At 38.4% G+C, this 14,657-nt stretch overlaps 1 protein-coding gene across 14 annotated transcripts in view; it reads right to left on the bottom strand.

The window, feature by feature from the left end:
* Nucleotides 1–14,657, bottom strand: part of DAB1 (DAB adaptor protein 1) — a 570,912-nt gene that overhangs the window by 42,079 nt on the left and 514,176 nt on the right. For all 14 annotated transcript variants that reach the window (XM_028733330.2, XM_028733334.2, XM_028733343.2 and 11 more), the window contains one exon: nucleotides 1,672–1,803. In XM_028733330.2, coding sequence (XP_028589163.1) covers nucleotides 1,672–1,803 — 132 coding nt within the window. The remainder of the gene's footprint in view (nucleotides 1–1,671; nucleotides 1,804–14,657) is intronic.

The following is a 14,657-nucleotide window of genomic DNA, read 5'->3' as shown; positions in this document are numbered from 1 at the left end:
TGTGACCTTTCCTAATGAAACAGCTGGTCTTAAAAACACTTATTTAGTAACGGTATAATGGAGTCATTTAGATTCATCAATGGATTCTTATACTCTTACTTGTGAGTAAACCATTTAAATTATTACATTGAAATTAGTGTTAGTGCTGAAGTATGAAATCATCTGATTCATATAATGAATTTGTATAGTTTGTAATGTTTGGCTGTAATGCAAACTTGTCAACATTTTTGCTGGAAGTTCTTCTCTGGCTTCAAACATTAAGAGGTTCTGCTCTTGCTTTGTTAATAATCATTAGGCCATGTCAAGACAAGACCACCTGATTTGTAAGCACCTGGGCAGAAGCCCTTTAACGCTAGCCCTTTATTCTCAGTGTCATTGTCATTGATCAATGGGAAATTATGTGACCTACAAAGCCAGCTGCTTTGTTGATGCATGCACATGTTATCTAATTTTAATTTCCTCACTGCTAATGAAACTATCATTGTTTCCTGGAATTACATGACCGGTCAACCCAACTGAAGTGAGGTCAATTCTCTTGACGGCTTCTTGAGAATGCTTTATGTGATTGTTGCTCCCTATCTATATCCAAATCCCTCTCTTGTTCCTATGTGCATGTATTTGGGTGCACAGAGTGAGTGAACGTCAAAGCAACTCTCTGTCATGGCTAGTGCTGTGGGAAAACTGCTGGAGGACTGAACCAAGGTGCAGTTGCTAAGTGGCGGGGGAGCAATATAATAATGTGCATGTAGCAACATTATGACATGAAAGAGAGTTATCAGGTGAGCTTTTTCCAAATGCTTGCCAACAAATCTCATACCAGCCAAACCAATTCCAAAATGAACCATAGGTTCATCTCAGGTTCCATCTCAGGGTGGAAATTGTATATTTAGGTCCATTTGTTCCTACTTAATGGCAGACACCAATTAAAGTTTTGTGGAAATGAGTTAAATCCTGGGTTAAATCTACAAGTCAAAAGTTACTGAAGATAGGCTTCCACAGCCATATTGGAACTTTCATAACAATGTCTAGCCTGTGGCTGAAGTCAATGTGACTAAATCTACACTACTCTAGCTTAACTTGGTTATTCAAATTGAGTTCTTAGGATGGCAGCCTTAGGCATTTTAAAACACTCCAAAACACACCCTTTCTCATTGAATTAAATACCTTCTTTATATTGGTCTAGCTGCAAACTTTAACTAGGCAAAGGTTCATTTCTATATAAGCTAATTATATTTGCAGATTAATGGTAATTATAATTATGAGCATAAAAGGCATTGCTTATATTTATTAGTGGTTTCTAATACAATGAAATGAGAGTAGACTATGCTAAGTAGCTATTTGTTTTCCATCGTTTTCTATCTAAATGAGTCTAGGACCCTAAGTAAACTTATTTGTATTCAGCTAGTGTTTCCAGTTTAATTAGAAAGGAAAATAATTACTAATTAGAAGGAATACATCAAGAAAAAAATTGAGAAGGGTGAATTGTATTTCTTTCTTTCCAGGACTGGTATTGCTAAACTGCCATCTCAGAACATTTATGCATGCACTTCTGACAGCATTATATACTGCATAAACAATGCTTACAGGCTGCCCTTTCAAAGCAGCACTGTTCTAGACAGAGCTATCAAACTGAGTTAAACTGCAGAAAATGACAATAATCTTGATACTTACTGCCTGGGCTGTTTTTATTGCCACAAATCTATGATTCCCTTCCTTTCCGCACACATATCCGAAGGCCCGATGGTCTGTGATATCCTTTGCGATGTATGAAATTTCATGAACTGCATGATGGTGCTGTAGTAGCTGTTCATAAACAAAAAGCAAAGAAGCACAGGGCATGTTTTACCAAAGTTCACATTTTTTACTGAGGCATGTAATTTACCTCTGTGAGGATACACCTGAATGACAATGATGTTTCAATAAAAAGCAAGGTATATATTCTTCAAGACTATTTTTGATTGATTTGATATTATGCTTATAACCATTTTCATGTTTTGTATGCATTTCATCCAGTGCTTAGTGTTCAGTCAGATTACCCCCAAAGGCGCACTCTTTCAGTGTCTCTCAAGACAGACAGATGCCAACAACAACAACAAACCTTCCCTGTCACCACAGGTTCCTTCACTGCTACCTCACAGTTCAGGACTTTCAATGCAGAGTGCTCACTGATGGTTACTCATCCCCTCAGGGTTCTGTCCTGGGCACATCAACAGTATAGTGTCCCACTCAAGGGAAGTAATAATACCACTCTATTCTGCCTTGGTCAGACCACACCTGGAGTACTGCATCCATTTCTGGGCACCACAATCGTAATACAGTATTGACAAGCTGGAACATGTGCAGAGGAAGGTGACCAAGATAATCAAGGGTTTGGAAACTAACACTTAAGTTCAATGATTGAAGGAGTTCAGTATTTTAAGCCTGGTAAAGAAGAGACTGAGAGGGGATATGATAGCAATCTTTAAATATCTAAAGGGCTGTCAGTTGGAAAATGGAGCAAACTTGTTTTCTCCTACTCTAGAAGCTAGGACCTGAACCAATGGATTCAAGTTACCATAAAGGAAATTGAGACTAACCATCAGAAAGAACTTTCTGACAGTAAGAGCTGTGTGACAGTGGAGAAGACTTCCATGGGAGGTGGTAGACTCTGCTTCCTTGAAGGTTCTTAAGCAGAGGCCGGATGTACATGTACAATTAAGTTGAGATTCCTGCATTATAGGAAGTTGGACTGGATGACCCCTTGGGGTCTCTTCCAATTCTACAGTTCTGTGAATCTGGCTGTTTTCTCATGTGCACTAGGACAGCTTGTGCTATTAACAGCTCCTTTAGCAATCTTTTGTGCCTTGCAGACTGTCACAGACTGTGTGTGTGGTCAGCAGCCTCCATTTACAACCTGCAAGCAAATACACTTAGCCTAGAAATGTGAACAAACATGTGTAGGTCTGCGCAGAACATGCTAGTACAATAGTAACTTGTCAGTGTGTTTGTTGTACCCCAGCTGAAAGGGCTTTCCACTGTCTCCAGAACCGGAAGGCCATCTATTAGTGCATACAGTAGCAGGGTTATCACTTCCGGATAGCGGTAACTTTTCAGTTTTCATCGCCCAGCTAAGTAACAGCTCTTTTTACTTTTCAACATGTGAAAGACTTGTCTGGCACAGACGAGAGTTCAGCTCTGCAATTTCACTGTTCAATATAGCCTCCTGCTTACTGCACTGACACATACATTTTTATTTTTGAAAAATAGTGCTCTTTCTGCCCAAATTTGTCTTCCATAAAAAAGAAGCTTTATGTTTAATTAGCAATATATATTTAATTAGAATTTTGGGCGGGGGGGGATTCCTCTCTGCACTTTTGTGTGTGTCAGCTGTTGCACATTGCTTTGTATGCAAAGAGACAGCAAATGTGAACGTTAGGTGCTTGGATTTTATATTGTGAAGTTCTACAAAATGCAGTAAAAAAATAAATAAATCCAGAAAATATCCTTACAAAACCCTTCTGCATCATTGTTGCATCCGAGTAAAACTAAACTGAAAAAATCTACCACCAGTCAAAGGCAATATCAGGGCAAGATATTTACAGATGCAAACAAACCAAATCCTCAGACATTGCTTTAAAATGATCAATATCTTTGCTAACATGAATCTTCTAGCTATCTGCACTTTTTATCCAGCAATAGATTTCTATGGGCCACATGTTATGATGAACATTTGAACATCTGGATAAACTAGCTGCTGACCCATTAATCAAAGTGGGTTTACTGAGTGGTGATTTCTGTGAAGAGAGAGGGAAATCAATATTCATGTCAACTTAGGCAGACCTTGTAATGTTCCTGCCCTTCAGTAATGGGAACCACATTGGTCAAGAAATATCTATCGCTAGATTGATATTGGCTGACATGTAAGTTTTTGCTTTTACAGAGGTCCTCTTCCTTTCTGAAAGAAAGGTAAACCATGCCTGGTAAAAAAAGCAAACCTGGAACCAGAATTTCTTACTATGGATGATTTTCAATGCAAGCAGGACAGACTTTTACTTTTACCCCTTCCTGTCCTCATCCCTGCAGCTCATTGTGTACCCCACAATGTATTTGCTAGGGCTGCAAGGGGGAAAATGGGCGTCTGCTCACATGACATGGGATTTCACATAATTTTGGAGGGGGACAGTTCACAGATCTCTAGTACAGGCTTCCTCAACCTCGGCCCTCCAGATGTTTTGAGACTACAATTCCCATCATCCCTGACCACTGGTCCTGCTAGCTAGGGATCATGGGAGTTGTAGGCCAAAAACATCTGGCGGGCCGAGGTTGAGGAAGCCTGGTCTAGTATGTTGCCTGGACTAATCACCAGAAAATACTTGTGCTAGTCACCACAGAAAATATACCAACTGGAAACTTCCAATCATCTAAGCAGTGTAGACTGGTATTGTTTAGGAGACCATGAGTATGTACAAACTTACTTAGAAAGTGTAACAAGCAAGGGTTCCTAATTTTGTTTTTTTTAATGTATTATAGCATCATGGCTTCCATTTATTTCTGTGCCACCACATATCTTATAGCTTCTCCTTGTAGTGTTTTATTCTAGTCCTCTCACAGGCATGATATACTAAAGATTGTAATCAGTGAGTTTCTTTATTCCTTTATTGTATTGTCACAGCTAATATCAGTTATGTACCTGCAGGGGCATTGTTCAAAGTTGCTAGGTCCCCCCCCCCCCATTAAAAATGTCTTCCACTTCAAAAAAAGATAAGAAAGTACAAAAAGGTTACATGTGCATTCACTCTTAGAGTCATTCTGATTCCTAAGCAAACCATTTCATTGCAATGCATAGACAAGTAAAACAGAAAGAAAGCAGTTTCTATATTCCAATAGAAAGGGTGAAATGCAAAATTCAGTGGACAATAACTGCATACAAGACTATGTTATTGTTCCAGGCTGTGATTTAGTCACTAAGCAGCAGGGCAGCAGTATGGATGCTATACAAGCCACTGTGAGCACAAGCAAATCACCTGTATATGAACACTTATCACTCATATATCCTACATTCCTATAAAAGAACATTATGTAAAGAATACTATGAATACTATGTAAAAGAACACTATTATCAAATATCTGAAAGGAATGGATGCACTGTTCTTATTGGAGACATGAAGGTGGTGTCCCTAAAAGTTAGCATTTATCTGCCAATCCTACAGATTGTAAATCAACACAAAAATATTCAGAGGAAGGGTAGGAATCCTGAGGGGTGGGGAACCAGGACAACTTCCATCAGTTCTAACCACTAGCCATTCTGGCAAGGGCTGATGGGAGTTGGGAGTCCAATAACTTCCGGAGGGCCCTGGCTATAGACTCTCACTTGCATCCTACTAAATATATATTATGCCATATTGCCAATAACTTCAGACATAATAAGTTAATTATAGGGTGTAGTATAACCATTCTTCATGAGAATTGCATGTTCCCCAGCGTATTAATGATGCAATCTTATTTACATAATATAATTGTATTGATTTATTAGAATTTCTTTTCCTGTGCTCAAGTTGCAGGCTTTCTTCTGAATCATGAAATTAAATATCTTCCCCTCCTCAATTGCATATTATGGAGAATGTTATCTCAAGCTCCTATTCAATCAAAGTTCTTTGACACCGCTTTATTGATTGCCAAGCAATGTTTGCAGAGAAATTAAACTATGATCAGACTCCTTACTTGTGGAATTAGACATAAAGATTATTCTGCCATGGAAAAATATCACCTACAATGCTGAGACGGCAGATGGAAACATTTATTTGGGAACCCTCATTAACTATCGGAAAATCATTACATCTCTAATGGCTGATGATGCCAAAGTGTTACCTCGCAAACTGTACCAGGCTATTAAGTAGTAAGTTAAGCATGCCTACAGCAATAGTTTTGTCTGTATTTAATTTCAGGAGTATTTAGAAAGATGACTGTCAAGAGATTTAAAAAAATAATAATCTATGAAGTTTTACTTTATCTTGACACAGGAGATATGAAATATTATACTGCAGACTCTGATATGACAAAACGCTGGTGCATGTTGATTAGAAACATCAAACTGTTAGACATCAATTAAATTGGATAAACTTTTTAATTGTACATATTTATGTGAAATGTTGACAGAGAGCGAATACACCTCTTTCCCCGTACAACTGTATGTTTAGTACTTTTAGTATTTTAGTTTTTTCCTGGGGAGCTGAATTGGTTCCTGTTTAACACAACACACCAGCAAACCCTACTGAAAAGACTCACCAGCAAATCCTTCTCACGACAGTAATTCAGAGTCAAATTAGCTTTACACTGAGGAAGAGACAGGAGACCCACAAACTAAAAACATCAGTATTTATTGGTGTTTCTAATGGTGTTTTTATGAATGCCTTTTGCTGGTTTTATTCTTATATGCTGTATGACAACTTGATACAGAGGGAGGTAAGGAGGAAAGATGAAAAAGTGCCTTATCTGATTAATAAAGTGTTGCTTATTGCACCCATATTATAATGTATGGAGAACTTTGAGAAAAACAGTAATTTTAGAACATATTTTTGGAAATCCAGATATGAAACTCTGAATGGACCTATCATTGCAAAATGGCTCATTAATTCCAGCTTTTGGTGCCCTTGCTCGCACATGGGATTTGATAGGCTACAATGAAATTGCAAAACAGATAAAATGCAAATTATCCCTTGACTTTTGTGAAATATAGTTTTAAGTACTAGCCCAGGCATAGGCAAACTCGACCCTACAGATGTTTTTTGGGACTACAACTCCCATCATCCCTAGCTAACAGGACCAGTGGTCAGGGATGATGGGAGTTGTAGTCCCAAAACATCTGGAGGGCCAAGTTTGCCTATGCCTGTACTAGCCTTTGAATTAACAACAACAACAACAACAACAACAACAACTTTATTATTTGTACCCCACCCATCTGGTACAAAACCCATTTCCTAAGCCACTCTGGGCGGTTCCGGTACGTATGAAAACATAGTAAAAAGTCAGACATTAAAAACTTCCTGATACAGGGCTGCCTTCAGATGTCTTCTAAAAGTTGTGTAGTTCTTTATCTCCTTGACATCTGATGGAAGGGTGTTCTACAGGGAGGGCACCATTAAAAAAATCTATTGGAATGTTGAAGGTTTCTTACAAATTATCATCTCCCCCCCCCCACACACACACTTAGCAGCCAGCCTCATAATGTTCACATGTTGAATTTTCACGTTCTCTTTCCTGAATTTCCTGAATTTGTCTCCAAGCCTGTTATCAATTTATAAGTGAAATACAAACTATTTGGAGGGCTAAAGGATGAGAGAACATGGAGATAATACAGCTCTTGGAGGAGTGCTGGATTGGCTCTTCTGGAGTGTTTGTATTTCACTGACATCCACACTACCCCCTTTCACAGCCCCCTCCCCATATCGGTAAGCAACAGTGACCCATCCAGCTAGTAAATTAGCATAGTTACTTTGCTCCAATTGGTGAGCTGCTTCTGCTAAGTAGTACTAGCTTCATCTGTAGGTCTCAAAGCGGCTCAGAACATACAAATGCAATATAAAAGCAGTTATTCACTAACCACCTGTCCACAATGTTCTTCAACTGGACAGTGTTGTCATTTTTTAAGAAGGAAACCAAAAACAAAAACTAAACTAAGCAATGAAATCACTGCAAATAAACACATAAAAGCCAACAGAAACCGCATGAAATCCTTCTAATATAGGTTTCAAAAGCCAGCACAGACACTCGAAGTTCTAAAACACCCCTAACATAGTTCAGTCTGGACTTGAGTGCTGTTGGAGCAGAGGAAGATCAAAAAAGCCTCCCCCTCAAAAACCCCCCCCAAAAAACTGATTTTGACTGGTTGTGTTTTATATTGTTAAGTCACTTCGTGATTTCCCCCCCTTTTTTGTAGAAAGCAATTAAGAAATGTAATAAAAATAAACAAACGAATATGCACAGTGTCAAACATCACTGGTGAGGTGCCATCATTAATTTGAATACCACTTTCAAGAATGTCCTCTCCCTAGAAAGTGCCTGTCTCAGCTCATTATGCATGGAGAAAGGGCTGTTATGTAGATATGTACAGGAGAAGATGCTCCTTCAGGTAACCTGGCTAGAAGACATTTGCAGCTTCAAAGATTAATGCTAACACTTTGCACTCGGCTGGGAAATCTTCCTGGTTATCAATTAAACTTTGTTATATCTTTCCCATGCAATCTGAAATTTTATTCCACTGCATCACTACTTTTACAGAGGTTTCTGCTCATGGATCCACTTAACTATTAATTTTATTTTCTCTGCCTTCACTTATACCTGACTATATTGGCAAAATTGAATGGATCTAGCTACTTCAAAAATCTCTTGATTTTCCCATTTCTCTCCAGCTTCTAGAAGTCTGTCATAAAGCCATTCATCCCTTTCCTCACGCTGCCCCCTTCTTTCTTTTTCTGTGGCCTTCGAGTCATGGTGAAATCAATCAAGTTGATCAATTAAGCACTTAGAATGGCCAGGAATCACTTCCAATAAGAGGGTTAGCTTCTGTGACAAAGACACAACAATACCACAGCTACCCTGTTTTTAATGAGGGAATTTATATTTTGAAAGACCACAGTATTAAGGTTGCAATTAATACTAATGGAAACCTGTTAAAGCAGCCAATCTCCCAGTAAAGCTACATAAAGAAAGGTCCATTCCAAAACCAAACAGAACACAAATATCAATAAAATATGCAGGGGAGGAATTCGCAGGCATTATAGACACAGAACATTTTACGTTAACTTGCTCTCAGAGCTTGCCACAGAATGTGAATAATTCAGATCTTATTTATGAATCACTGTGGCCCATGCACATTTTCTCAATACTCTGAAAAGACTGACAGACTGCCCATCACCTTTTGTTTGAGCTGGCTGAAGCCTATTATTTGTGTCTTATAATCTATGGGTGATATATAACATTAATCAGAGAATGGCCGCTGAAATCAATAAAATTCTAAGTCCATTGATTTTAATGGATCTGCTTCAAGTATGACTTAGTTGGCTATCATCCTATTTCTATTAATAGCATCTTCTATAAACAACAACCTCTTCTTCCTTTAGAAAGAAAAGGGGGGGGGGAACCTTCCATAAATGCAGTTCTATGAATGAAACAACATCTACCTATCCATGCAGCATATAAGGGAATATGGAACACTGGTTATGCAGATTGCTTAGCATGGATTGGAGAAATATAGCCTCTACTTTCAGTTCCTTTCAGTTAAGTTGCTGTACCTGCTGCTATCCTTTCCTGAATAATTTCATCTCTTCACATTCCTATTTGAAATTACCTAATTTGCAATTATCAAAAGCATCCTTCACATATTAATCATATGAAGAGGGTCCATGCATTGAAAGAAGGATCTTTGTCAACAACTGTTTTTTTGTCTTGAATATATGGTATATGGAAATTTATGGACCTAATGGGTATCTAAAGCCATTTGCACATGCAGAATATAGGCACCCTATACAGTGGTACCTCTGATTAAGTATTTAATTCGTTCCGGAGGTCCGTACTTAACCTGAAACTGTTCTTAACCTAAAGCACCACTTTAGCTAATGGGGCCACCTGCTGCTGCCGTGCCGCAGGAGCACAATTTCTGTTCTCATTCTGAAGCAAAGTTCTTAACCTGAAGCACCATTTCTGGGTTAGCGGAGTCTGTAACATGAAGCTTATGTAACCCGAGGTGCCACTGTATATAGAAATGAGAAAACTAGTGATATTTTAGGGAGCAGGCTAGCAGGCGGGGCCCATTACTTACATCATAGGAGCCTACACAACATAAAACACTGTTGGTGTATGTAGGTTTTATTTTATTTATTTTTATCTTATATTTTGGAAATGCACATCCAGGTTTTCTTTTCCTTTAATTTTTTTGGGGGCCCCCAAGAGAGTGGGGCCCTAAGCTATAGCTTGTTTAGCTTATACGTAAATCCGGCACTGGTAATACCGAATGCTGTCCATTCGTTTTTCTGCAGTATGAAAAAAAATGCTGAAAGTCAAAGGCTTTCCTGAGCATATGCAATACCTTAGGCCCCTTCCAAATAATCATGCCAGTGACATTTTTATTATTGTTATTGCTGCTGCCATTTTCATTACATTGCATTTTGGCCTGTTTTTGTAATTAATAATAAAACATCCTGGAACTATGAAATGAAGGTCAGGCTTTATTATTTTTAATCAATGAATAAAAGAATTGTCTTTGGCCAAGGACTAAATCCAAGATTCTATAACCATCAGTAACACTGATGTTGCAGATGTGCTCCAAAGAAATGACTGTGCAGTTGCTAGTAGGATCCCATTTTTAAAAAAATCAAAAATCCAGATTTTTTAAAAATAAAATGTAATGTCAAACCGGGCCTCAGGCACAATCCAGCCATTCAGTTTCACTCTATGCCATGCATTGTCAAAAGAACTGCAGTGGTTGGAGCCTCAGAAAGAAATGCCCCGTGGCTTTTCAGAGTTATTCAAATAGCTCATATAAGACTTTCAATGCATATTGCGATACATGACAATGATACAGTCTTGCACATGCCAGTGGCACTTTTGCACTGTTAGCTAGAGGACATGGAACTCCATCTGCCACAGTGACTGGTGGCAGCCCCCTGTAAGTATGAGACTGTAAAATAAGAATGCAAGAATAGCTCTTCTGCAGCAGACAAAATGCCTACACTGAATTTAGATTCTTCAGTACCAATGTGAGGCAGATCACTATTGCTTCCATTATTGCTTTTTTTTACAAGGGAAACTGAGGCTTAAATTTTTTTCCTAATGCTAGCCACAAAAAATAAATAAATGGCTTTACCAAAAGAGCTTACCGTAACTTTTTCTGAAGGGAAAGGTCACCTTATTATTAACTAATTCTTCTATACGACTATCATATTTGACTCTAAGCCATTAGGCAACTGTGTGAAATCTTGGTGATAAAGTATGGGAGAAATTTCTAAAGGTGTTTCCCCCCCTCCACACACACTAGTGTTCTCCATGTATCATATAGGAACAACATCCTAGTGACTAAAATGGATCTGAGTGTTTGGATTTTCGGCTCAAATGAAACTCAGAAGAGGTAGAGAAGTTTGATCTGTTCTTCAGCTAGAGGTGAGACTTTGATGTAAAGAGTCATGCAGCTGTATTACATACAAAGTCACTCCCTTAATAGCGAAGATTGTGTAGTCTCCTAGATTTTCAAAGTTTGAATGGAGAAGCAGACACAGTTAGTACCATCCTGTCCTGTTTATGAAGCACAAAGAGCAACTACAGATTTCAAATCCTTAAGTTTTGAGACTACTTTATTGAAAAATGAAGAGTTTTCAACAAGTGAAGTTTATTTCAAAAGAGACAAGTGTCACCTTATCTCTGTGGACATTAAAGAAATATTACACACTTTAAGTTACCTCCTAAAAGTCGTTTCATGAAGACAATGCATTAGACATGGCCCCAGTAGAATCTATTGTATACTTAGGATCATAATCAATGAGGTCCTACTCAGAGCAGACCCTTTGAATTTAATGGACCTAAGTTAGTCATGTCCATTAACTTCAATGGGTCAACAATGAGAAACATTAGCACTGAATACCACCCAAAATATATACGAAACAATGCTCCTGCTTCCATTATTACCATTTTCAATATAAATCATTTTTTTCCTACCCTGTTTATATTTCTTTCATTCGCAAGGGGTTCAAACTGGTTTCTAATCATATAGCACTCCAGATTTGAAGCATTAATAAATAATAAGGGAAGACTCACAGCCATAAATGTTGAAACATGCACTGCCCTATATAATTTATAGAAGATTCTGGTTAGAAACTACTTCATTTTCAAAAGTCATAAAGGCTCAAGATTTTCCTGGGAGAGAATTCCGTAAGCGTGATCCAATATAGTTTCAGTCAATACAATAAAATACAGGAAAAGAAATTACTAGGGTTCATTATAAAGCAATAGTGGCATTTTTTTTTAATCTCTGCATTACAAGACAGACAATGCACAGGCCATTATGAGAAGAAGTGATGCCAGATTAAGAGTTCATATTATCCTAGTGGCACATTGATTGAATATTTAATTTCTATACCGCTCAATGTATTTTAAATACTTCTAAGCAATGTACAAAAAACTAAGGCAACAACAGACAATATTATAAAAATACAGCTACATATAAAAATGTTACATTAATACAAAGTTACTCACATATATAAATGAATTTCAGTTCATTTTCCTTCAAACACACTCTTCCCTCTCAACCTCAGGCTTCTCACTCAGAATCCAAACAAACCTTCAGCTCACCCACAAAAGTCTCACAACAAGAGTTGTTCATGGAAACAGCCTAGTCTCTCCCTCTAGACTTGCTCTTTAGACCCAAGGTAGCTGGTGCTTCCTCAGGCTGCCTACAGCTGTGTCCTATTCAGCTACACTCACACAGGTGCAGCAGGTTTGTTGAGTTTCCCAGGAGGTGCAAAGGATGGTAAGTGACTTCCCTCCACTCACAGCCCTTTCTGTCCTATCATCATCCTCATCCACCAGCTGGAATGTGCTAGAAGCTTCTCCTATACAATTTTATTAAAATAGCAACCACCATTTGTTACTAGATCCATTCCTAGATGCATCCAGTACTTAAGTCCACAGCATCTGTCTCACTAACAGAAAAAGAGCCATATATTCCATTTGGGGTAACAGCTATTATCTAGAAGTACAGGAAAATGTTAAATTCTCAAAGGCATGAATTTCCTTAAGTAAGAAGAAGCCTCTTTTTAAACCAGCCCTAAGTTCACAAAATGTACTAGCTAATACGCATTTCTACTTGCCAACTTCCCTGTGCACACATCTGCTAATACTGGTGGTTAATAGCCTTAAAGTCTTCTCTATTAAGACTCTTCTTACTTGCCAGAGGTGGCCGGCCATGTAGGCTCCTCTGGGCATCTCCTTACCAAGGATGCAAGAGAACTGAGGTACGTCTCAGATCAGAGACAGCCAACACTGTCCCCTCCAGATGTTGTTGGACTACAACTTCCATCATCAAGCTGACTGGGGCTGATGGGAGTTGGGAATCTAAATCTGGAGACTACCATGTTGGCTCCTTCTGCTTTACACATTTACATGGATGTAAGTCCCCCTGAACTCAGTCAGGTTTACTTCTCAGTAGGCATTTGTAGGGTTGCACTGTTAAAAGAATAAACCAGGTGGCTCAATTATGCATGCTTTTTTGGTGTTACAACAGATTGTAGAATGCTGATAATGCATGGAAATTATTTCAGAACAACTAAAGCTGATTAAAACACAGCAGCTAATTATATTTCAGCAGCTTTCCCTGTGTCTATGAAATAAAACAAAAGATGGTATTTATTCAGAATATTAATGGCAGCACTCTCTGGCAGGTAAGAGGCAAACCCTGCAGAAACAATGCAGCTCAACAAAGCATAATGCATGGGATATGGAACACAACCCAGCGCAAATGAGTGAGCGGTACTAATCCTACACTGAATAATGCTAATTGCAGGTGAAAATCTCGTTCAGAAAACCACCTTCATGATATCCTTATACATGATCTAGGAACTTGTCTGTCTTGTCTAATGACACGCACACAGCACAACTGAGCAGTCTACACAACAAACTTTCATCAAACCAGCAGTTATGTCTACCCACATGCTGCAATACATGGTGAAGATCTGATTTGGACAAATTTCAAATCCCAAATAGAAATGACTTGAAAGGATTCTGGGCTCGCCAGAGCTGAAATGGAACTCTGTAAGATGGCTTGTGTTGAAGCAGGGACCCACCTTGGCAATCCAGCCATGAAAAGAATAAGAAGCTATATCCATGTGCTGAAAGTGAAAGGTAATAGTATCTCTAAGCCTGCCATAATGTCAGGGTGGAAAGATGAGGAAAGAGAGAAGAAACATCATGGTCAGAGTGAGGAGAGGGTACAGAGGGAAATCTCTACTGTTACTTACAGGCCAAGCTTATAATCGGATGGAATTATTGCAACTATAAATTTAACCCCTTCATATTCTGCACCCCCAATTTTTGTTAAAAGTCTCTGTGTCTGTTTTTCTGCGATATGGCATGTTTCAATAGGCAATATGGATATTTTTTTGACCAATAGTTTATAGAAAGTTATTCTAATCCTAAAATTTGCAGAAAAGCCACTGCACCCATCCAGTTGAAATTTAGCAGGATACTCCAGTTCTGTGAAAAAGTATGGAAGAAATTATTGCATTCTGTGTGTGCAACTCTTCAACATTTTCCTTTGGCCAACTGTAGGTCTTATCCAGGTTTAACTAAGACATCTGCCAGTTTCACCATGATCATCCCTGCTTGATAACCACCACAAATATGCAACATACATTTGGTATGAACCTTCTGAATGCTACATCATCTGCAGCATGGAAAACTTTTACTGATAATTTCAGAATAATTTTGTGCATTGTTTTGCACAAACGTGGATTTTATGTATGGAAAATGTGGGTTTTATGTGTGGAAAATGTTGCCCTTGTGACATTTCATTGACATACTGGTTGTGAAGTGTTTTACAACATGCCAAGTGGAAATTATTTTATCTCACATGCATATAGCTATATTGCTCATTTTGACCATAGATGGGTACAAAGATAAGTAATACATAAAGA

This window comes from Podarcis muralis, chromosome 5 (assembly GCF_964188315.1).
Source record: "Podarcis muralis chromosome 5, rPodMur119.hap1.1, whole genome shotgun sequence".
Classification (NCBI taxonomy): Eukaryota; Metazoa; Chordata; class Lepidosauria; order Squamata; family Lacertidae; genus Podarcis; species Podarcis muralis.
The sequence above is the reverse complement of the archived record's forward strand: the minus strand, read 5'-3'. Positions and strand labels throughout refer to the sequence as shown.